Source organism: Portunus trituberculatus, chromosome 16, assembly GCF_017591435.1.
Source record: "Portunus trituberculatus isolate SZX2019 chromosome 16, ASM1759143v1, whole genome shotgun sequence".
Taxonomy (NCBI): Eukaryota; Metazoa; Arthropoda; class Malacostraca; order Decapoda; family Portunidae; genus Portunus; species Portunus trituberculatus.
Window position 1 is genome coordinate 13988404 of NC_059270.1, and position 23498 is coordinate 14011901.

At 37.4% G+C, this 23498-nt stretch overlaps 1 protein-coding gene across 1 annotated transcript in view; it reads left to right on the forward strand.

Moving 5' to 3' along the window:
- Positions 1-1707: 1707 nt before the first annotated feature.
- The window catches only part of LOC123504427, a 130137-nt gene continuing 108346 nt past the window's right edge, over positions 1708-23498 (forward strand). The window contains exons 1-5 of the mRNA XM_045254938.1: positions 1708-2472; positions 5858-5901; positions 8465-8624; positions 9627-9702; positions 11842-19566. Of these exons, the coding sequence (XP_045110873.1) occupies positions 5886-5901; positions 8465-8624; positions 9627-9702; positions 11842-19566 (7977 nt within the window). The 5' untranslated portion in view covers positions 1708-2472; positions 5858-5885. The remainder of the gene's footprint in view (positions 2473-5857; positions 5902-8464; positions 8625-9626; positions 9703-11841; positions 19567-23498) is intronic.

Below are 23498 nucleotides of genomic sequence, written 5' to 3' on the forward strand. Positions count from 1 at the left end.
AATCATTAAAAAAAGATTAAGTAGACTAACTAGTTTTTTTCTTATACCATTTAGCATTCTATTCCAACATTACCAATTTTTGTCCTCCTTTCCCTCATAACTCTGATCTCAACAAACTGAATAGGCATGTTGACATCACACATCCTTGCTGGACTCCTTTTTGTTCCTCCTTTCTTTAATCTCATTAGTTTTTTCATTTATTCAATATCATGCTTTTACATCCTTTTAAACTTAATTCATTCAGTTATCTTCAGACCACAGAATTCCATGAACTCTTAACACATTTCACATTAGTTTACAAGCAATTTTGTCCATCAACTTCTCCAGATCAGTAAAATGAATACAAAACGATTTATATATATATATATATATATATATATATATATATATATATATATATATATATATATATATATATATATACAATTTGCCTAAGTCATCTTGAAGCTTAATCTTTCCAGAAGATGTAAATAAAAGTTTACAATTTCTAGGATGATTTTATTGAATCAAATCACACAGGATGTCATGAACATAGGTATGACAAAGTCATATCAAGAAATTTCTCCATCATAGAATACCTTAAACTTCAATACAAATTTATGCATTTGTTTCAAGTGTATTTAAAAAAAAAAAAATGCACAACACTTAAATTCAAATAAATAAAAAATATGGTATGCTAACATATTTTTGTACAAAGTAAGCTAATATTCATGTTGAAAATTAATAATATAACTATGTACCCAATTATCCCATAATTTGGTGTAGTTACAAGAGTAGTGTGTTTGGACAGAACAGGTCGAGTCTATAGTAGAGATTTTGTCTCAACAATGTAGTCCTACTAACTTGAATCACCATTAAAAGAATCAGGAAATTCACACATGAACATGTTGAATGCTTTCATGACTCACGGGGTGTCCTCACTTAATGCTATATGTATGACTGGACTTGTTTATGTAAATGACCTGTAACAGGTAGTTCCATGTAGCCTTCCAGTCACTGACAATCTTCTACTTGTACTTCATTTTTAGCACGGTGGTAACTCAGACACCCTTGTTGGGATTAACCCCACCCTAGCACGCATATGGATAAGGGAGTACATTTAGGGTACACCAACTGAATAACTATTTGAGAAGAGAGAAATGCATTTATGGTACTTCCACCACTTCCAACTTTGTTTCAACTAATGAACCGAACCACTATCTAATAACTTCTGAAATTAGCATTAATATCCCGCACGTTGTGAGGTAAGAATGCTGGCACATTAAAATACTTGGTCTGCATGCTATATTACACTCAGTGGGCACTGTCTTGGTCCTGAATCCCCATATCCGAGTACAGTAAGATTTTGCAGCGTCTTTTATTAAACATCTAAGCTGAATAATACATGTTAGTAGTCTGGACAATATTTCACTTCACTACACATGTGACACTGCAGTTTATGCTTTTCCCATTATAATGCATGTGCTGCTTGTGCTCCGCCGTGGTTGTCTACAGGGCCGGCCTAAGGTAAATAAACAGATGGCATTACGGGGCTTGGCACTGTCATGTTAAGTATTTCTGCCCTGAAGCCATGGCATTTACTGTTTAAACTTGAAATGCATAGTAAAGGCAGTGCATTTCCATTCATATTTGATAGTCGAACATAAAAAAAAAAAAAAAAAAGATCAGGTCTTTAGCACCCATTTTCTTGCAGCTGGCAACTTTTTTTTCACATAACAATCACATACTTGCTACGTTTACTAATGTGTCCGGGTCACAGCTGTTCAATGAATATGTACACGGAATCCGATCCTTCACAAAAACTAATACTATTTACGTATCCACAGATCGACTTTCTCTATTCCGTATGTGTTCCTATTCCTGTCATGTTCTAGGTGAGTTGGTTTCATTGACTTATCTTGGCTGAATCGGCTGTGAAGTATCAAGAAAGCGGCAGAAGCACAATGCTGTACAACACTTCTCGCAGTCGACTTTTCAAAGCCCACACAAAAGTAATTCCACAAATCGCTTACGATTTCCTGATATTATCAGGCTGGAATCTTTGTTAAACTTCTGGAATCACTATTAGGGCTACTGAAGAGGTGTCAAATCGAGTGCAGGAGAGTCCAGGTACTAGTTCAACGCAGCACAAAATATTCTTCAGTCTTCACAAATGAACTTTCAAAAGGCTATCACAAGGCCAAACCAATAACTACGTCCTCCCGTGGGTATTTCTTCTTGCTTCTACCTGCTAAATTATCTGAATAACCACGAAAGTGCCTTCGAAGGCCACCAGGGCCAACCAAAAGGCTGAAAGATGGAACAGCGGCAGGATTAAGAATAAAGGATCTAGTTTAAGGTCACCCGGGGATTTGTTTACATCGGGAGTGCAAATGGCCGGCGGCGGGAGGTAAGACAGGGAAGGACCTCTGGCGGCCAGCTAGGCAAGCCACACTGAAAGCATCATGACACGGAAACCGCTCTCTCCTCATTGTAAGTGTTGACCATTATTCCTCTTCTTGGCATTGATATTACGCAAGGTGTGGGCCCAGATATTCTAGGAGCCTTGGTACATTTGTAAGACAAGTAACATAGATGGAATGTGCCATGATATCTGTATAGGAAAGGTTTTTTCTTGGCATGTATTTGCTACCATTCAATGGGTGGCCATATTGAAATCAAACTTAATACCGATGTTTAGGGTCTTGGAAGAAGAGACGTGTTGTGACATTGTTTGACCACTGTATACTGTTATTAGCACTATTAAAGCATTGTGTCACAGTAACATGATTCTAAGGTATTGCTTGTGAACAGTGAAGTACAATATATGATGGTCAAAGGTGTATTTATGCAATGACCACCGAAGTTTCGGACCTAAAGCCACATACACTAACAACATACGTTGTTAGTGATACTGCCTGCGAGGAACCCCAGGTTATGTGATCTTTGATTATCGACAAAGTGTTCTGTGCTGTGATCTGAAGGTGTCAGCGATATGCAAACCTATGCGTAAATTCGCGAGCAATTTGTCCCCAACATATTTTAAGCAAAGTTAGCGTTATATCAAGAGTAACTGCCCGTATATGTTCGTTGAATGCACAATATATTGAAATGATGATTGTTTTAGTAATGTGATATCAACTTAGAATGTATTCATTGCAGTTAATACCATTATATGATCTTGGAAATAGTTACTGGGAAATTTGAAGTAATAGTTGTTGATATATTATTTTAATTATAGTCAGTACAGTGCTGAATTATTGGTTTCATAGGTTACTGCTGTTTGAAGAAAATTGGGGTACAAATCAATTATCCTGCAAAGAACAATATATATATATATATATATATATATATATATATATATATATATATATATATATATATATATAGTTTCCTGAAAGTTGATTACCTTTAAAATTTGTGAATCCTTTTTAACTTATTCAAAACCATTGAAATCTTTATATTTGGAATTGTACAATTTAAGAGAGATGTTTTCCCAAAAAGAAAAAATGCACCTCCATCTATGCCTTAAGTGAATATTTTGATATTGGTGAACCTTGTAACATTTGTGTTCAGCTATTCTTTGTCTTTATTGTATTGGTAATTTTTCAGGTTAAGGTGTTAAACAACTATTTAGCCAGTACAGTATTGGTGTTTGTTCTCCATGTCATTGATTATTGTCCTAGTTAGGTGTGCCAATTTGGGGGAATAATATTGTTTCCTCTTCTTGGAATAACTGGAAGTCATCATAATTGTTGTAGTGTTTATCTCATAGTAGGTACTTGGTAGGTTATAAATGTAGAGGCTTGTTGATGCCAGATAAAGTGCAAAAGCTATAACCACAGATAAGCTATCAATACCATTTACATATTGTATGATTGTTTATCATTAGTTAGAATGTCAACCAATCAAATAATGATTAAACCTCTGCAATGGAGAAATTTAGCCTAGGCTGGCCAACTGCTTGATTTATTGTGACTATTATTGTGGGGATTTCTTGGCTGATAGTGATGCTGTTGATGGTAGTAGAGGTGGTGGTGGTTCACCACGATGATTCACTACAGTCACCTACTGGTCACCCTAGTCAGCCTTTTCCCCTATGGAAGGAGCTCAGAGCTCATACTGACCAATCTTTGGTAGAACTGAGACCACACCACACATTGGGACAGCAAAGCCACATTCCCTCAAATTATATCCTGTACCTAGTTGCTATTAGGTGAACAGAGGCTACACATTTTTTTTTTATTAATTATTTATTTATTTATTTTTTTTGCACATAAGTTATGTGTGATGGTTTATCACATCTATAAGTAAGGATTAGTGATCTTAGCCATAGCAGCAATTCTGTTTTTCTTTTCTAACTGAATGGTGGTGGTGAGCTGGAGATCTATCCTCTCTTCCTTTTTTTTTCCTTTTTCCAAATTGTGATAGGAATTAGCTGAATATGCTTATCAGAGGGAATTGGGTTGGTATATAACATAACATATAACATAACATAAATAATAGGATAACAAAGGGTCACCAGGGCTCATCTAGGTTATCCTGTACTAGTCGCACAGCGACCTCGTCATCAGTACTTAAAGATACACTTACAAGTACACCAATATGTAAGTGGCAACTGGCACATGTGATAAGTCCAGTTGTAGTGAGCTCTCAGAGCTGTCTGGCTGGTGTGGCAGGCGGTCTTATCTGGGACTCATGGATTGTTATATCTTGATAATGTTTCCATTTGACACAACTGCATATTCCAGCTGTCCTTTTGTTGTTAGGGGGTTGACACTTACCCTGCCACCCCTTCTCCCTAAGGATTTTACCCTAGAACTTACTGGTGTACTGAACACACTCATTAATACACGGCCAGTTAATTTCACACACACACACACACACACACACACACACACACACACACACACACACACACACACACACACACACACACCTGAACTATACTGGATCTTACAACATTAGAGTAGAGGAAGGAAAAGAGGAGATGTAGTAGCAGTGTACAGAGTGATGACAGGACTGGAAAAACTGGATAAGAGAATACTTTCTTATTTGGGACACCAGTGACACAAGAGTGCATGGAATGAAATTAAGAAAGGATACTTACAGAAGAGATATAAAAAAATTTAGCTTCCCACAAAGATGTGCAGGAGTGTGAAATGGGCTAGAAAAGAGAGTTGTTGCAGCAAGAACAATTCATAAGTTCAAAGAAATGTTGGATTTTCATAGATATGGAGATGGGGACAGCACGAGCATACCTCTTTTCTTGTATGTTACAATTAGATAAACACACACACACACACACACACACACACACACACACACACACACACACACACACACACACACACACACACACACACACACACACTGATTAAAAGAGACAATATTGTCATATGAACAGCCTTAATCCAGTTCTGTAGCAAATCTTAATTATCACAACTTAATAAAAGCTGTGCTAGTGCTATGTCAGGTAAATTCTGTGTGGTTAATCATTAGAAATGAATACTCTTATTATTAAAACATATTCATCCTTATATCATCCATCTGTTATTTTCTTGTGTTTTAGTCAGCATAAGCTCACAGTGCTTTTGTCAAGGAATTTATTAATGCTGATATTTAATACTGGTGTGATGAGGACCTTGTAAACAACACTTTTTTTTATTTTTTTATTTATTTATTTTATGTACTACCAATTCATTGCTATAACACAGAAAGCACCTGTATTATTGTTATTATTATTATTATTATTATTATTATTGTTATTGTTATTATTATTATTATTATTATTATTATTATTATTATTATTATTATTATTATTATTATTACTATTATTATTGTTATTACTGTTATTATTGTTTTTTCTTTTCTACAGAATGAAGTGAAAGAAGTATTTCTCCAAGATGGACTATCCCAAGGGTAAGTAAACTGCTTGTTTTGCAAGAAATACTTTTTGTATACTTAGATATCCTTGTCTTAGTTATTTATTCTTTTTAACCATTTAAGTTCATTACTTATATAATTTGAATGTTAAGGTTGTACATATGCTAGAATTATCATGGAACTATGAATGTAAGAAGCATGTGATATTCCCTTTTGTTATCTTGCATCCTTGATAACTGTCCTTGTTGATTATGAGATGCTTGCTTGGGTAAGTTTGATGTCATTTACACTACAAACCAGTGTTACGCTTCTGTAATAAATGATAATGGTGCATCTCTCATTATGTATTTGTAACTCTGTTGTTTTGAAATGAACACAAATCATTAAGACTTCACTGGAAAAAAAAAAAGAAAATATGATGACTCCTATACCAGTCAAGGAGTCCCCTTTCTTTTTCACTTTTAACCTGTAAGAGGTCAGCTCTGATTTACCTCTGAATACTCATCCAGGTCACCAAAAATTACACTTTCTTTTTTTATTCCATATAACTCAAAATGGCCATAGAAAAGTAAAAATAAGAGTTAAAGTTTGAAATTGCCATTTTTTGATGTCCAGCTGGAGCTTTAAATTTACCTCGCTCAGTGATGCTGCCAGATGTACGACTTCTGAATGAGGCTTTTTTAATCGTTTTATCAATATTTTTCTCCTACGAGACATGTGTATAATGGTTACATATTCATAAATTAACCCATGTTTTATGAAATGAAAAATACAAAAAAATATTTGTAAATACTGTAAATATAATGTAAAAAATAATTTGCTCAGTTTACCACAAAATATTGTTTGTTATTTTTTCTTTCAGTATCTAAGCTTTTTAGTATTACAGCAGGGTGTGATATTCTTCAAAACAAGACTCAATGCATAGAGCTACATCACACTCATGACAGTAATACCAAATGTCGCTCCGTTTTTTTGGGGTCACGCTAAGGCGGCAGGGAGGGGTGGGGGAGGGGGATGACTAACCCATGTCAGAATGATGGGAAACTGTGCTGATATATGCTAGACACTTCAAAGAACATAAATATTGAAGCTGGAGGGAATTTCAAACGCATGGAAACCGAGAAAGGGGCAAACGTACTTGTACATGATTGACCACAGATAGTAAGCAAAGACTCCACGTACATGCACGTGGTTGACCTCTTATGGGTTAAGGGACCAGCACTTCAGTGGTCTTTTTTTTTTTTTTTTTTTTTTTTTTTTTTTGCTGGTTGCAACTCATGAAAAAAAAAAAAAAAAAAAACTGTTTGAGAGAAGAATAAGAGTAATGAATGGCAGTACAAGAATAAGGCACAAATGTATAAACTCAGTGGGAAAACACCAGTGGACTACGAGCCTGCCAAAAAAGATTCCAAGGGTTTATTCAAAGGGTACCATCATATACAACAGTTCCCCACAAATCTCCATCATATCTGTCATAAACGTATTGCCACTGTGATATGTATTTGCAGAGACCATTAAGAAATATGTCCCATTCTTTGCAATAAGTTGGAGAAAATATGGTCAGTATTCATAATGGGGAGGAAATTAGGGCAAATGAGTGTTGTGTGTGGAAAAATGGGATTTCAGAGAAAGATTACTGCATTTTTCTAGGAACAAATCAATAATATTAGTAAGGCAGTTAAATGTATTATTAGGAAAAGCATGTCATGTTTCTCTCTCTCTCTCTCTCTCTCTCTCTCTCTCTCTCTCTCTCTCTCTCTCTCTCTCTCTCTCTCAATCTACTGACTTAACATCAGGGCAGTGTATTTGATCCTGGGAAAATATTGCACACACACATAACACACACACACATAAGCATGTGTGTGTGTGTGTGTGTGTGTGTGTGTGTGTTCTTTCGTGACACTTTTTTTTTTGTACACAAACACTGATCAGGATTATTCTTCTATTCTTTCTGTGTATGCTACACTTGCATGAGGTCCTTATCTTGTTATGTAATATGTTGAGACTATTCTTCTGGAACTCCACCTAACTGCTGGATGGACAAGAATACTTTCCAATCAAGCCATATTATCCTCCTCCTCACTGGCACTGGAATGTTGCAAATAAGCCTTTACCTGGCTCTTTTTAGTTGTCAGATTCTACTGAAGATTGACATATCTTTATAATTTTTTGAGATCTCTTCATTGATGATGTCTATCTAGTAGCATAAGATATGAACACCTTCTTAGCTCACAGGCATGAATGCTGTTTAGTCATCAGTTCCTTCCCTTGGTGCCCATAACAGCAAAATTACTTTTGATTTTTGTGCCACAGTCATGCTAGTCACTACCAACATTTGAAGCATACTTGGTGGGATTGTTGCCAATTCTCTTACTGCATCATGCATTTATTAGGTCCTTAGTGTAGCTTCATCTTATTTTCTCTTTTTAGGCATATTCATCAATTTTTTGTTGTGCAGTGTCATTCAGACTTAGGGTAAATATTGTTGAAGTTGTCTTAATTGTTGTTGATCCATCATACTGTAATGGTGATGGAAAGACTCTGATATTGTGTTATGATGTGTGTTCACTTTCATCAAACTTTATTTTCCTCTTTTCAGAAGTACAAGAAAAACTTGCTCATTTGCGCTCATATGTCCCATTTGTGGAGCGTATGATCTCCAAGCTACAAGTGCGCTCCCAGATGGTAGGTGCGAGTCATGGACAACTTGAGAGACTTCATGGCTTGCACGGGTTTCTCACTAACCCAATACCGAGAGTGTAAGTATTTAAAATTTTGTATATGTTGTTTACATGTATTTTACTGTGGTAAATGACTTTTATCCCAAATTATAAGAGCAAGACAATTTCATATCAGGAAAAAATATGCATGTGGCTGCTGTGGTCAAGATGAAAGCTGCTCACCACCCTGCCTTTTTGTCTTACCTAGAGTTATACTAAGGATGACTATCTGTCACATAAAACAATGTTTTATCTGTGGTATCAAGATTATTCCATGAATAAGCAGCATTGAACAAAAAGTGGTGTAAACTTTTAAATTCCATCTGTAACTAACTCATGATGTCTCGATTGTTAGTTTTATTTTTAAACACATTGACTGTCATTCTTCCATCAAGTGATCAAGAAATCAAGTTGATGTTGTTTATGATAAGGGAGATGAAGGGAAGAAAATAAAATATAAGTGAGTGAGCTACAAACCAATGAGCAACAAGGTTACAAGAGACACCAACTAATCATTTGAGGTTACAAAAGTGGTTTAGTCTCCAGTAACAAATTGAGGATGAATGAACTGTAACCAGGAACCTTGTACCATTATCTTTTTGACGGTGAAATTTCAGTGTGGTCTGGAAGCAGGATTGTTTTGAAATTTGCATCTTGGCAAGTGATACAACATGCAAGAGCAGTGTCTTTAAGCAGGGGAGAATGGTCATACATGATAGGGATACATAGGGCAGTTTGCAATGTACATTTGGTGAAGTGACCTCAAAGTCTTGTGTATCGAAAGTCTTCCCTGCCACTGGGTTGATGTAGGAATATATCTATTAAAAGCAGTAGAGGTAAAGCATATCATCTGTTCAGGGTAATATAGATGCCATACAACTAATCTTTACACATTGTTGTTGGTGATGATCTGTGCTTGTCTTCTTGAGGCAGTTTATACTCCTGGTATTTTTGTTATTGTCTTATAAATTTCTTGTTGCCATCATGTTGAAATAGTAGAAAAAAAAGAAAAGAAATAATAATAATCCCTACATGTTTCAGGCCAAGAATGGAGATGTTGGAGAAGATGGAAGCTGTGATACGTAGTATGCAAGACAAAGTCCACAGAGCACAAGGGGTAAGAAGATTGAGGGAAAAAAACTCATTTGTTATGTTGTTACCTCTATTTTCTTGATAGCTCAAAATGACATTTAGGTAAAGTAGATTCCTGGGATGTATGTATGCTTTGTAAGAACAGGATGTGATAGTATAAATTGAGAAAACTTTATTTATTTATTTATTTTATTATTTTATTTTTTTATTATTATTATTTTTTTTTTTTTAGCCTTCTACTCATTGCACTTTGATGGTGTAGTCATGTGATTTGCTGATGCATGATTGTGTTTGTCATCATTGAGTAAAGTGAGGTTAACCATAAGTTAGAGTTCCTGTGATTACAACTTTTGTTTGTTATTTTCAATCCTTAGAAAGTATAATTCATTCATGACAAATGAGTTTTTTGATAGGGCATGAAGACTGCTGTTCCCTTGTTCTATTTATGTTTTCATAGCTACAGTTGACTAAGATCACTTAGGAGTCAATTGGAGGGAAGCAATGCACTGGAGAGATTTTTCCCAGTTTTACAGACAATTTTCTCCACAATATCACCTGAAATTCTGTAAATGGGCTTGGATATCCTTGAGTGTGATTGTAGAAATCAGGTATTCAATAAAGTGACAGATATAGCATCACATAGTGCCATTCATATGTTTTATTGAACTTGAGTCTTACACTGACATTAATGTACAGATGAGACAAGTTTCAACTTAGAGGAGTGGATCTAGTGGTAGGATTCAGCCAGTTCACACCAGTTGATAAGAACCTGTTCTTGGAATCTGAATCATCCCAAAACCAGTTGTTAGCTTAAATCAGGGATTTTCAATACTTTTTCTTCCATGGACGATATTTTATAATTGCAGATAATTGTAATAAGATGTTTGCACAACATAATCATAATGGATAATATTTGCAACTAACCCAAAATTTTAACAACTATTAATTATGTACAGTTTGCTCAGTATCAATTATGCTTTAACCATTATTTTTTATTTTTGTTTTTTTTAAAAGCTGGAAAAGTAATTAAAATTGATGATTTCATTTGTTAGACTAGCATGTGGCAATCTAAAGATCAGCCTTTGAATGTATATCAGACCAGCCAGCATGGTTTGCTGTTAGAGACTGGTAGTGAGAGAACCTGTTGTTAGTGACATCTGTTCCTAATGATTTTTAATCCCACCACTGAGTGGTAATAGCATAACAACTTTAAGCAGGTAAAGGGTGTTTGAATGAAACATTGTGTATAGGGTGAAATAGATATGCTTTACAGCTGATAATCACATAAATTGTTTGATGAGACCTGCCACCATGAAAAGTTACGCACAAACCTCCACAGATTACAAACTGAGAAATACTGTCAGGATTTGTAATGTCGGTGAGTTTGTGAGAACTTTATATTGAGTAACAGGAATTACTAGATGAGAAGGAAGAGGATTGTGAGTTGCACAGCATATTGATTTTAAAACAATACACATTATTGGATTTAGACATTCCTTGCTTGAAGCAGGGTTTGTCTGCAATACTATCTCTTTCCTCCAGGGGTTAATAGTGTGAATAAGTGTGTGGTACTTTGTGTGGGCTGCCCTGTTAGCAATTGGCTGCTTTGCATATGAATAAATAAATCACTAACCTTGTGTGTGCTGTAGATAAGAGTGATCTGTGTAGATTATGTTAACAAAGCCATGCTGAATGTTGAGAAGAAATATGCTCAGGCAGCAAACTGTGATGCTGCATGTCAGACTATGAAGTGAGCATCAATATTCAAGGAAAGCCTGGTACTTGTATATGGATGAAGTGTTAAATGTGTATCACAAGTGACATTTTCATCTTTTCCACATGTATATGGATGAAGTGTTAAATGTGTATCACAAGTGACATTTTCATCTTTTCCACACATTAGCTTTCCTAAACATTTCATCCATCCTCTTTCTTTTAATAACGAGAGGTGAAAACTCCTCAGAAACCGTGTTTGTTTAGGTCTTTTGATATATTTATTTTGTTTGAACCATGTTGTTTTGATTTAGTATGGCTTAGTCTTCTTTCATTAGGTGTATCCAGTCATCAGTAGTTGTTTGAATATCATACATGTGATGTAGGCTGTAATTAGAAGTTGCTGAAGTTGATAAATCTTGTAATAGACTCCACAATGCTTTATTTTCAGAAATCAGCTGGATCCAGTCCTGTTGCAGGAAACACACGTTTTCCTCAAGAAGCTGGTCATCCACGAACAGGAAGTAGCTCATCTGATCCAAGAACATCCATCAAACAGTCTTTTGGGCCTAGCCGGAGCTTTTCAAATGTAGGACAAGTGAACAGCCCACAAAGAACTCATCAACATTCACCAGTGGCTCGATCAGGATCAGCTGACTGGCAAAATAAAAAGGACTCTGGTGGAAAAGGTGAAAAGCGAAGAGAAGGACAAAGTGAAAGGCCCAGAGAAAGAGGATCAGAGCCAGTCAGAGAAGGAAGCTATGATAGAAATAGACGAGAAAGTGATCGTGGGGATCCAAGACATGGTGAGAGAAGTAGAGATCGGGGAAGTGATCGGAGTCGGGAGAGAGAGTATGAGAGGAGTAGGTCGAGAGAGTATGAACACAGACGAGAGATGGACTCACACAGGTCTCGAGAAATGGAGAGAGGTTCAGACCGGGATGGTAGATTAAGAATTTCTAGTGAGAAAGAATTTGAGAGAAGACAAGGAAGCTCTAAAGATAGAGAATATGAAAGAGACAGGAATAGAGAGTTTGGTAGAGTTAGCAGTTCTCAGGAAAGAAGCGAATATGGTAAAGAGAGAGAATATCGTCGCAGGAGTCAAGATTGTAGCGGTGGTGACAAAGACAGGAGACAGATAGAGGGACGGAGCATTGGAGAACAAGAAAAGACACAAAGTGAAGGGAAAGTGTCTTCAAGATGGAGCAGTCTTCTTGATCTCCCCATGCCACCCCCAACAATTTCCCAAGATACACCACATTCTAGTGATTCCAAGAACACCAGGCCTATAAATGATGAAAAATTCCAGAATTCCAGGGAGAAGCTTCAGAGGTTATTTGGTATACAAGGAGAATCCTCTGGAAGCAAAGAAAGGGAAGGAAAGCCAACAGCATCAAAGTCTAGGGGATGGCGAGATGAAGTGAGGGCTAGGAAGGACAGTTTTCTTTCCCAGAGATACACCCAGAGTTCTGGTGACATTGACGAGCGAGTAGATATTCATCCTCAGAGACACAAGTTGCCACCACCAAGGGAACCTCCTTGGGAAGCTTCTCACCGCAATACATCCATGGCTTTCCCTAAGACTAAGACTCCTGAATCAAGAGATCACTCAGAACAGTGGAAATCTGGAACTGTGAACAAAAACACTGAAAGTAATCCTGCAAAAGGTGAGCACTTTGGGTCAGCAAGGGATACACCTCTATCACCTGATCAGTCTCCAGTTCGCCAGTTTGACTCACTGGACACACCCATGTCCCCTGATGCAGAGGCATCTTTCAGCCCAGTCATACCTTCAGAGGAGTGCACACCAGTAAAAACCATTCCTCTGGAAAATGTCCAGCAGAAAGGAGTAGATCTTGAAGCAATAAAGAAAGCTTTGGCTCAAATCCGGGCAAATGAAAAGAAGTCTGAAGGCAGTCAAGGTCCATCATATCGTTATGAAGACTTTGTTGGCCCTGCTTCAAGTTCTAAGCCAGATGAAGATGAGCCATATGATCCAGAGGAGGTATGGAATAATCAAGCACAAAGAGCATCTGTAGCAGATAAATCTGGGCATCCCATAATATCTAATTCTGGAGATACTGATTTGCGCTCAGTACCAAAGGATTTGACCTCCCTACCTCAGAATTATCAAGGTAAAGTACAGCCCGGAAAAGTTGGATTTCCAGGTTCTGTAGCATTTGCTAAAGAGGAAACTCACAGTCCTGGATCTTCTAGAAGTGCACTTCCACCAAACAAGTCTCCTCAGAGGCAGACAAGTATTGATAGCCCAAGAACTAGTGTGCCGTCAGGTCTTCCTGACCATCCTGTAACACCAGGATCTGGATGGTTTCAGAGTGGATCAGCTTCAGTTCCAAGATCAAATAGTTCAAGTGATACTGATATGAGAGTCCATCCTTCCAGAGGAACATTACCAAGGCACATAGCATCACCACAAGAATCGTCATCACCCATATCACAGCCATCTCCATTTCAGTCTCCTCGCCCAGCTCATCCTCCCCCTGCTTCTGTAATTGCTCAGAGATCTACAAATAGACCACCTGAGGACCTGCCTGATAAAGATGCACGTAGCTACATGGGGAGTAGGTTTGACAGTGTTCGTTCAAGAATTGCCCACACTAGTAGTGAACTCATCAAGCCAGGTCAACAAGGTGTTGCTGCTAGCCAGATGGAAAAGTATAAGATTAAGAAACAAACAGTATCAGAAATAAAATCAGCATCATCATCTTTAAAACTAGACGTGGGGAATAAAAGTAAGGATTCTGTATCAGTGCTTGACCTCTTACTTCCAGAGGCAAATGAAACTAAAGCAGAAGAAAATCCATCAAACCGGGATCCTCATCAACTCAGTCAACTCCCAAGGGATCCAAGATTAAAACCACCCGATGTGCCAGAAAGTGACACTTTGAGTGGTACAGTACATGCTAGAGATCCCAGATTACCAGTTAGTGCAGGGCCTTCACGAGATCCTCGCCATCAGACCAATCGTGATCCAAGAAAAGATGGTGGTAAGTTCCCTGCTGGTTTACATAGAGAAGATCTGCCTAGACATTTTGGAACTCCTGGCTCCATAAATAGAGATCCAAGACAAGACTTGGGGAAAGTCACCCATGGAACAACCCCAATTAGAGACCCAAGGCATGAACGTCTCCCACTAAGAGGAGTCAGAGACATCAGGCAAGAAACAGGAGGATTTCCTTCCATGGCAGGCAGTCAACCCAGAGACCCAAGAATGGTTTCAAGAGGGGACAGACCTACTTCTGTTTGGCCACAGCACCAGCAACCCCCAGTTCCAGCAACAAGTTATGGGATGCAGGCACCTCCTGTTATTGCTGATAACCCTCCTTCTCAGTCTGCTAGTGGACCTTTGATTGGGCAAACTTTTACTTGCCTAATGATGAGAGGACTGCCTTCATTCACAAATTCAAATCACATATATATCTTTTTTCAAGAATACATTTTACGTGATATTTCAATAGAATTGGACAATCACCTCAAGTGCAAGGGTACCGCTTATGTTCACTTTCCGAGCCATCAGAGTGCTCGTGAAGCTTTAGAACTCATGAATGGACACTTTTTACAAGGTTCTCCAATAACACTTAGAATATGTACTGTGGGTATACTACGTCAAGCCAAAAATGCATATGAAAATTTAAATAGAGAAAGAGAAGCTCGTCTTGGCATTCCAGAGCGCCCTAGAGGAAATGGCAATCCATTTTTCAAACCTCGATCTAAAGAGCCTCGCTGTAAGTCACCAGTCCCAGTACCCAAATCTAGTACTGGTATGTCTGAAAAAGCCAGTGATGTGCCAGAGTCAGAAGGTAATAAGAACCAAGGACCAGGGGAAGGAAGTGATGTTGGAAGCACTAGTCAGTACTCTGAATTGTGTGGAATTAAAGTTCCACCAAAATCAACAACTGGTTTTAAGATTCCAAAGATACGAAAGGATGAACCTAAGCAGAAAGATATCAGTAAGGAAGAAGGTACAAACAAATCACAAAATCAGGGAAAGGCAACCAAAAGTAATGCTGTAAAAGTATCATCAAAAGACTCTTCAGAGTCAGAAGATGAAGTACAGAATATAAAGGCAGCAAACACAAAGACCAGGAAATTTAAAAAGATAGTGATTCTATCAGACTCAGAGTCAGACAGTGATGACATTAAGAGATCTGGAAACAAAGGGAAGAAGAAATCTGCAGTCAGCACAAAGACTGAAAACAAGAACAGGAAAGAAGCCAGTGCTGCTTATGATGGTGGTGAAAAGGATGATGATGGGGGTGATGAGGATGATGAGGATGAGGATGAGGATGATGATGATGATAATGATAATGATAATGATGATGATGAAGGCTTTATGGTAATAGATGAAACCATCTTATCAGATAATGACGAATCAGAAGTAAGTTCTCAAATGTCTGAAGAGCCATCGGATATAAGTTCAAGCTCTAAAGACAGGAAAAAGGTTAAAACAAAAACTAAAAAGACCAGTGGAAAACAAAAACTACGAAGGAAATCAGGTTCTTATAAAGGTAGAAAGAAATTGCAAACTAATTCTGCATCAGGAAAGAAGGGACGTGGAAAGAAAAATGCAGATAAGTACTTGCATGACAATTCATATAAACCAGATTTGTCATTAAACTCTTCAGTTGGACTAAAACTAACCAGACATACTCAGGGAGAGTTAGAAGAGTTGATACCTGAAGAGAAAAAACTCAAAGTGTTAATTCCAGTTCCTCTTAAGATTGTAAAAACAATATGTGAGGATGAGAAGTTTAAAAAGAAGGGTGGAAGACAAAAGGTTGCTGAAAAAGTGGTACAACCTAATGACAGTCCAAAAACATCAGTAGTAATGATCTTGAAAGAAATTCCAGAACCTTTACCAGTAGACGTAGTTGTGAAATCAGATTCTCAAGTGAAACCTGTAGATAACTTAATTTTGCCTGTTGATGGTTATTGGGAATATACTGCAAGGTATGGCCCAGTTGGGGAGATGTTTTTACCTGAGAATACACACCTTATGGTTGCTTTGAAAAAAGAGGTATCTGTTGGTACACCAACTTCAAGAAAAGGTAAGAAGAGGCAAATCTTATATTCAACTTCCACAAATCCATCAAAGAAACCAAGATGGGACATTTCTTCAAGCCTGTTTAGAGACCAGAAAAGTGACACCGCAAGCATGGACAGGATTGAAGGTATACATGGAACTTCTAAAGAAGATACCAGTGAATCTTGCAGTGGTGCAGAGAAGCGAAGTCTCCCCGTGTCTTACAAAGGAAATGACAATAAAAGATTGTGCTTGGATAAACAAAATGCTAAGAGTGAAGGAACCTCACATTATGATCTCTTTGATGATGATCCTGACCTCATGCAGATCACTCCAACTCTCCTTGATGTTGATGAAACCATAACTAGTGCACTGCCAAATGCTTCTGCCCTAGCAAGTGTACTAAGTCCTCCTCATGTAAGTCATGCAGTGACAGAAAACTTAAACCACAAAGAGGGGACTGATGGCATATGGACATCAGGTAAACATCCATCTGGGGATGAAAAACTGCCATTTGATGTAACAAAACAGTCACATTCTGGAAATGTCATAGAAGATGACATAGTATTAGAGGAGATGATAAGTATTGCCATGAAAACTGCTGATGCAGAAGATAAATTGGGTACTGAAAATAAAAATCAACAAATGAGTTTTGCAGACACAGGTGATGTCAAAGTAAAAGACAAATTAAAGGAAAGTGTTTCAAGTTGTGAGTCAAATCAGTCCAGTGTTAAAAATGTAAAAAAGGGTTCTGAAGTAAATGAAGATCACAAAAGAGATTATTCTGAAAATAAAGCCACCAATATTAAAAAAGATCAAGAAGAGCAAGTAGAAAGTAGCACTTCAGATAATCCTAAGCAGGCAGAAGCAATTAACACTCGAAGTGAAGTGTTAAAGGAATTACATGTTCAGACAAAAACAGATAATTCTGATAATGTTTTGAAAACAGACGGTGATTGTGAGATTGTCTCTGCTAAGAAAACTTCAGAAGATGCTAAAGCAGTTAATGAAGAACTTTCTTGGAAGACAAAATCATCTGAGGAATTCTTCAAAATCAAGTCAGAAGAAGCTACACAAGGTGAGACTAGAAAAGAAGAGGAATCATTAGAACTCTCCAAAAAGCATGAGTCAGATGCTGGCACCAAGTTGGATAAAGACAGTGGTAGTGGCACTGGCATTCATGAAGATACTGATGATGATGTAGCAAGTGTTGGGAGAGTGAGTACCAGCAGCTTTGTTGATGATGCCTCTGTTGTCTCCAGTGAAGGCCATGATGTCAAGACTCCTGAATCTCAGCCACCTAAAAGAGGGAGAAAGGGCAAAAATTTGACAGTTTTGCCACCGGTGGAATGTCGTAGAGTTACTCGGGGTTCAGTAGTGGAACCTCTGACAGCTGAACACGTTGAGTGGGACGACGGTGGCATTGTGGACTTGTTTCAGTGTGATCAGTGCGACTATTTTGGTCGTCATATTGCCCACCATCTTGTAAATTTTCATACTGATAGAGAATTACCTTGTGAGTTCAAAAAGGAAGACTTCCCACCTGTCATTAAAGACTATGTAGGACCACCACAAGAAGGCATCAAAGAAATTGTAGCCCTAGATTTGAGCTGGATTCCTAATGCTATGAATTTTGATGAAAATATTACTTGTAAAGAATGTGATTATTGTTCTAGAAACAGATTTGATTTGATTTATCATTACATAGAGCATTTTCCTAAGGCAGGAGTTTGCAGTGTGTATCATTGCCGACTTTGTAATTACATGTCTGAGAAGAAGGAGAACTTTTACAATCATGTCTCAAGTCACACAGGAGAGTACCGCTTCAGGTGTGAGCTGTGTGGTCATAAGACATACAAGAGGGAGCTCCTTGAGTCTCACCACAAGGAAAGTCACTTGACTCAGCAAGAAAATTTCTCTGAGGCTCCAATGATAGAAGAGGATGACTGGTTGTATATATATGTCTGCAAAATTTGTATGTTTGTAAGAATCAGTTTACAAGAAGCAGAGAATCATGTTCAACAAAAGCATGGTGGAAAGGCAGATATCCATAAAGCCAACATGAGGAGGCCCATTGTTTTGCATTCTGAATTGAGAAAATCAGGAAATGAGTCAGACAGTACTCCTCTGTCACGACCAAAATATAAAAAGAAATGCAAGAAGAAGAAAGGTAAGAAGCTCCCAGATCTTGATGTTTTTCTTGGAGAAGAGGAAGAACATGGGGATGAGATTGAAGAGGAAGCAAAACAGTTAGTTGATAGGATATCTTTTAATATTCACACAAGTATGTCAGTACAAGAAGCAAATAAACGGATGTCATTACTGAATTCCATAAGTAAGAAGTTAGATGAAGAAACTGAAGAGGAAAGCATGGAATATGACCCCAAGGTTGGAAGTCAAGCTGGAGAGGAGTCATCTATTGCTGTTTCATCTCAAGCATCACCAGTTGAGAGCAAGCCATCCACTGTCAGTGAAAAAACCAGCAAGGATAAAGGTTCAGAAGAAAAAACAAAAAATGAAACCAGCAAGGATAGTGATAAAGAAGAAAAAACAAAAGATGAGACATCTATCATAAGTGGAGGAAAAATCATCAATGATAATGCTAGAAGATTGAAAGAAACAGATAGCATTTCCTTAGAAAGTGATACTGAATCTACCATTAGTGCTGTTGAACCAGAATCTTTTGAAGATGAAGTTGTTATCTCAGGGAAAGGTTCTCTCCAGGATACAATTAAGAGGCTCTCTGAGAAATTAGATTTGAGTGCCAAGGAACAAAAAACCTCACATCAAGAAGAGGAAGCCAATAGGACTAAGGAGCAGAAAGAAAAGCAGCCAGTTGGCCAGTGTACAAACTCTGTTAGTGCACATGACAATGACAGTGATTCGGATACATTAGTTATTTGTGAGGATGCTGATTCAGACAAAGAAGGAGAGACATTCACAGACTTGCCACAATCAGAAGAGAGTTCAAAACAACCAGCAACCATTGTAGAACCATCCAAGATATCACTGCAAGATTCCATACAATCCATATTGCGAGAAGCATCTACAAAAGGCCAAAGTGGATTTCCTGTTCCGAAGTTAAGAATCCTCCCAGCTCATCGACTCATTGACCCACAGTTCTCTCCTAAGGTGAGGAATCTAAATCACACTGTTTTGTAGTTTGTGCATATATCATTAAGATGCTTGATAATGACATGGTAGTAAGACAACTATTGACCATTGTTGAATACACTACATTACACTAGATTTGCTACCCTTCCATGCCTTTCAGAGTATGGAAGGCAGAAAAGCTGTGTTAGAACTGGCGAGTATGTTGAAAGATCTTTTGAGGTATTTTTTTTTATTTTGATAGGTTCATAGAAGACAGCTGGTACAGAATGACTTTAGAAATCTGCATGCAAGTGAGAGTGTAGGATGTCCAAGGACAGTAATGGAGAGTGGAAATGGATGTAGTGTCTGAAAGGCAGGACAGTGAGGATATGATAAGATAGAAATTGCAGTGAGGAAGGATGTGTGATTCTCATGCTAGAAAGTAGAGAGAGAATATAGAAGAAAATAGTTTGATATGGGTGGAAGAGAAAGAATGATGACATTCGTGAAATGTAAAATTGAGTTAAATGAGGTGTCTTTGATCTTATCTTTGCCTATGTAACTCTGAAGACAGCATATAAAAAGAAAAATAAGCTTCAAGAAATTAAGTTAAGATATTGAAGAATTTGAAGAAGGAAGGAAGATAATATTAATGGTTATATTGAGGTGTGAAAAATGTGCAGGATAAATGGTAATGGATTAAGGTAAATTATACAACCAGCCTTGAATCACAAGGACATTGCTTGTACACTCAGCTGTGCATGTACACTCAGCTGTGGCAAAAGTGTAAGAGAAATATTAGAACATTTTGTCAATGAATCTTGAAGTAAATTGCATGTCATCATCAGCATCATCACTGCCATCATCATGTTACTGCAGGTTAAAGGTTTTGTTTCAATCTTCACTCATTTCAGTCACCTGCCTGTCTGTAGAATTATCTTCCTTACCATTCACTCTTGTGTGGCTTGCTTTTACTTATTAGTCTTAAATTTCTATTTTAGTTATCTTTTATACACATGATTTTTCTTGCCTTTGTTCACTTATCATATAGCAGAGATGTCTTTAACCTTAGTCCTGTATTCAGAAATGGTTTGCTTTCTCACTGTGACTGTTTTCTAATGCCACAGAGATGACAGAAATGCTTTGCTTTCTCACTGTGACTATTTTCTAAGGCCACAGAGATGACTGATCAGGTTACCATGATTGTTTCTCCTGTTAATGATATAGAAATCATGTTAATCTGTAATTAGAGTCATAGCAACACCCTTCCAAAACTTGTGTACCTTCATTCTATTACAGTCTTTTGAAAGCATCTGAGTTGTGGCACAGAAATGTTTCAGAATATAGGCCTTTGTCTGCTTCCTAGTCTTACTCGTTATCTTGGGCATTATTCCCTCTATTCTTCTTTGAGTTGTTGTTTCCAGACTATTGTAAGACCACAGGTTCTTCATCCATATGTTGGAACTTGTAGAATGCATTGATTATAAATCTTTTCTTTTATTAATATTGAGAGATTACTTTCCTTTATTATTTTGCTTTTCCTAAAGCACTTTTGGTAATTACTTTTTTCCAGCTTCTGTTCCTCATTGTAAATTATTTTTCTGACTTGGGTATATTTGTAGACTTAGTCTTGTTCAGGTCAGTATTTGTGTTTATGTGATAATAATGAAAAACAATCAGTTTGCTGAGGAAAGTTGTGTCAGTGGCTGAAAATATACTTAAATGCATTGATGGGTTGAATCTTAGACAATTGATATTGAAAATGTGAGGAAACTGGGACATTTTACTTGCCATACACCATACATACCAGCTTCCATGTACAGGAAATGGTTGTGGGTTTCAGTAGTCTGTTGTAGGGACTCGCAAGTTCCAAGTGAAGGGTGATCATTTTGTGGCAAAGGAATAACTGAGGTTACTTTGCTTGGGGCTGATGTTGTTAATTCTTTTTATGATTATTAGAATTGAGCTGCATTTGTGTGTCTGTTCTGTTTCTGAGTGGGTGGTGGAGGTCAGAGTGTGACAATATAGAGACCAGGGGAAGAAGGGGGATTACAGGTGCCAAAATGTATGAGATGAATCCTAATTTTTCCCCTAGTTTAGTTCTATTATTGTGTGAAAATCTCTGAAGTTAAATGACTCTGTTTAATGATATACATCAACTCAATTATGCCCAGTGAGGGGTCTCCCTCAAGGCATGTGCTTAGTTTGCCTTTAGGTGATGTCAGGAGAGTTTAATTGCTGCTACTCCTGACTCACCTTGTCAGTGTTATTTAGTGTCTCACACTGCTGCCCCTCCCCACACGCTTCCACTGCTGCAAGAGGGTTGGCAAGCTGTGTTCAGATGTTGAAAAAGTGAGGATTGATTCTGAGAGAAGAAATAAGATCATAAAAGAGATGTGTCATCAAACTGTTCAGTGGTGATGCACATCATCGCAGTAGCTCTTGAGGCAGTTCTGCTGATATCCTGCCATTGAAAGCATACAATGGATGCTGAAGGAAGACCATCATGATAACAGAATATTTTTGAAACTTACTGCAATTATGAACTGAAGCATCTTTAGAACACTGTCGTCGAAACTTCTTTGCACTTTCCTCGAGACCATTTCAACATTTATTCATGTGTTGTGATCAGGAGACCCTTTCTTACTGGTAAAATGCAAATTGAATGCCACCATTTCACTAAAAAACACAAGGAATGGGTCTCAGCAGTAGTGTAACATACTGTAGAGTGATGAAACCAGTTTTCAGGTTACTACAGTACATAAGACTAGTATGAAGGAACAAGCATGATCCACACTATGTTATCATGCCAATGAAACGTAATGCTCCCATGATGGTATGGGAGTTCTTTAGTGGGCTTAAGGGAGCTGCCTCAACTTAATTCTTACCAAAAGAATCTCATGATGATCTGATGTCGTCTGTGTATAATGAATATTAGTCATATAAGTGTGTTTGTGCATGATTTTGCCTGGCCACACTGCTAAACAAATGAGTAGCTTTTTATTAGATAATGATATTGAAGTATCAAGTTAATCTGAGAAAAAATAAAAATTGTATAAAAAAAAAAAAAAAAAACAGTCCAGACAATAATAGAATAGAAAATTGAGGGAAGTTATGAAAGACAAAGTTCATGGAAGTGATCATTGAGATGTGGAATACTGAGATGGACATGGGCTATTTTCAGTCACTCATTGCCTGCAGGAGGGATATGCTTAGGGCAATGGATGAATAACAGCCTATTAGGATTTCTTTTCATTTGATTTTGTCATGCAGGTACTCTAAAGAACTGTGTCAAAGGGGTCCTATTTTACCACACTGCATATATATTTTTGAGTTAGAAATGGGATTGGTGGAGACAGGAGAAAATGAATGATTGAAGTGATTAGAAAGGAATTTGAGAGCAACAGAGTATGGTTGTAAGAAGAAATAGGATAAAACAATATACAGTACAATAATACTTTGTTTTTCTGCTTCATCCTATGTTTTGTTTTGCCACCATATCTCACCCATTTGACATAACTGCACAAGAGTATAATAGGTGCCAAGGATATTAGAGTATGCCTATATATGATATTTTGTGACAGAATAGAGTGATTGAGTATTTGAGAAATCATGAGAGTGCTGTAATGTCCAAGGATGAGCTTTAGGAACGTGTTATTGAAAAACTAGATTGAGATGCCAGTGTAGTTTTGACTTTGTAGCACAAGCTTTGTTAAAAAAATTGTTTATTACAAATTAATGAACACACACACACACACACACACACACACACACACACACACACACACACACACACACACACACACACACACACACACACACACACACACAGTACTAAAATAAGACCTAGATTGGAATATGCAGGAGTTGTGTGGACTCCCCATAAAAAGAAACACATAATAAAATTAGAGAGACTACAAAAAAGTGCTACAAGAATGGTTCCAGAATTTAAAGGGATGTCATATGAGGAG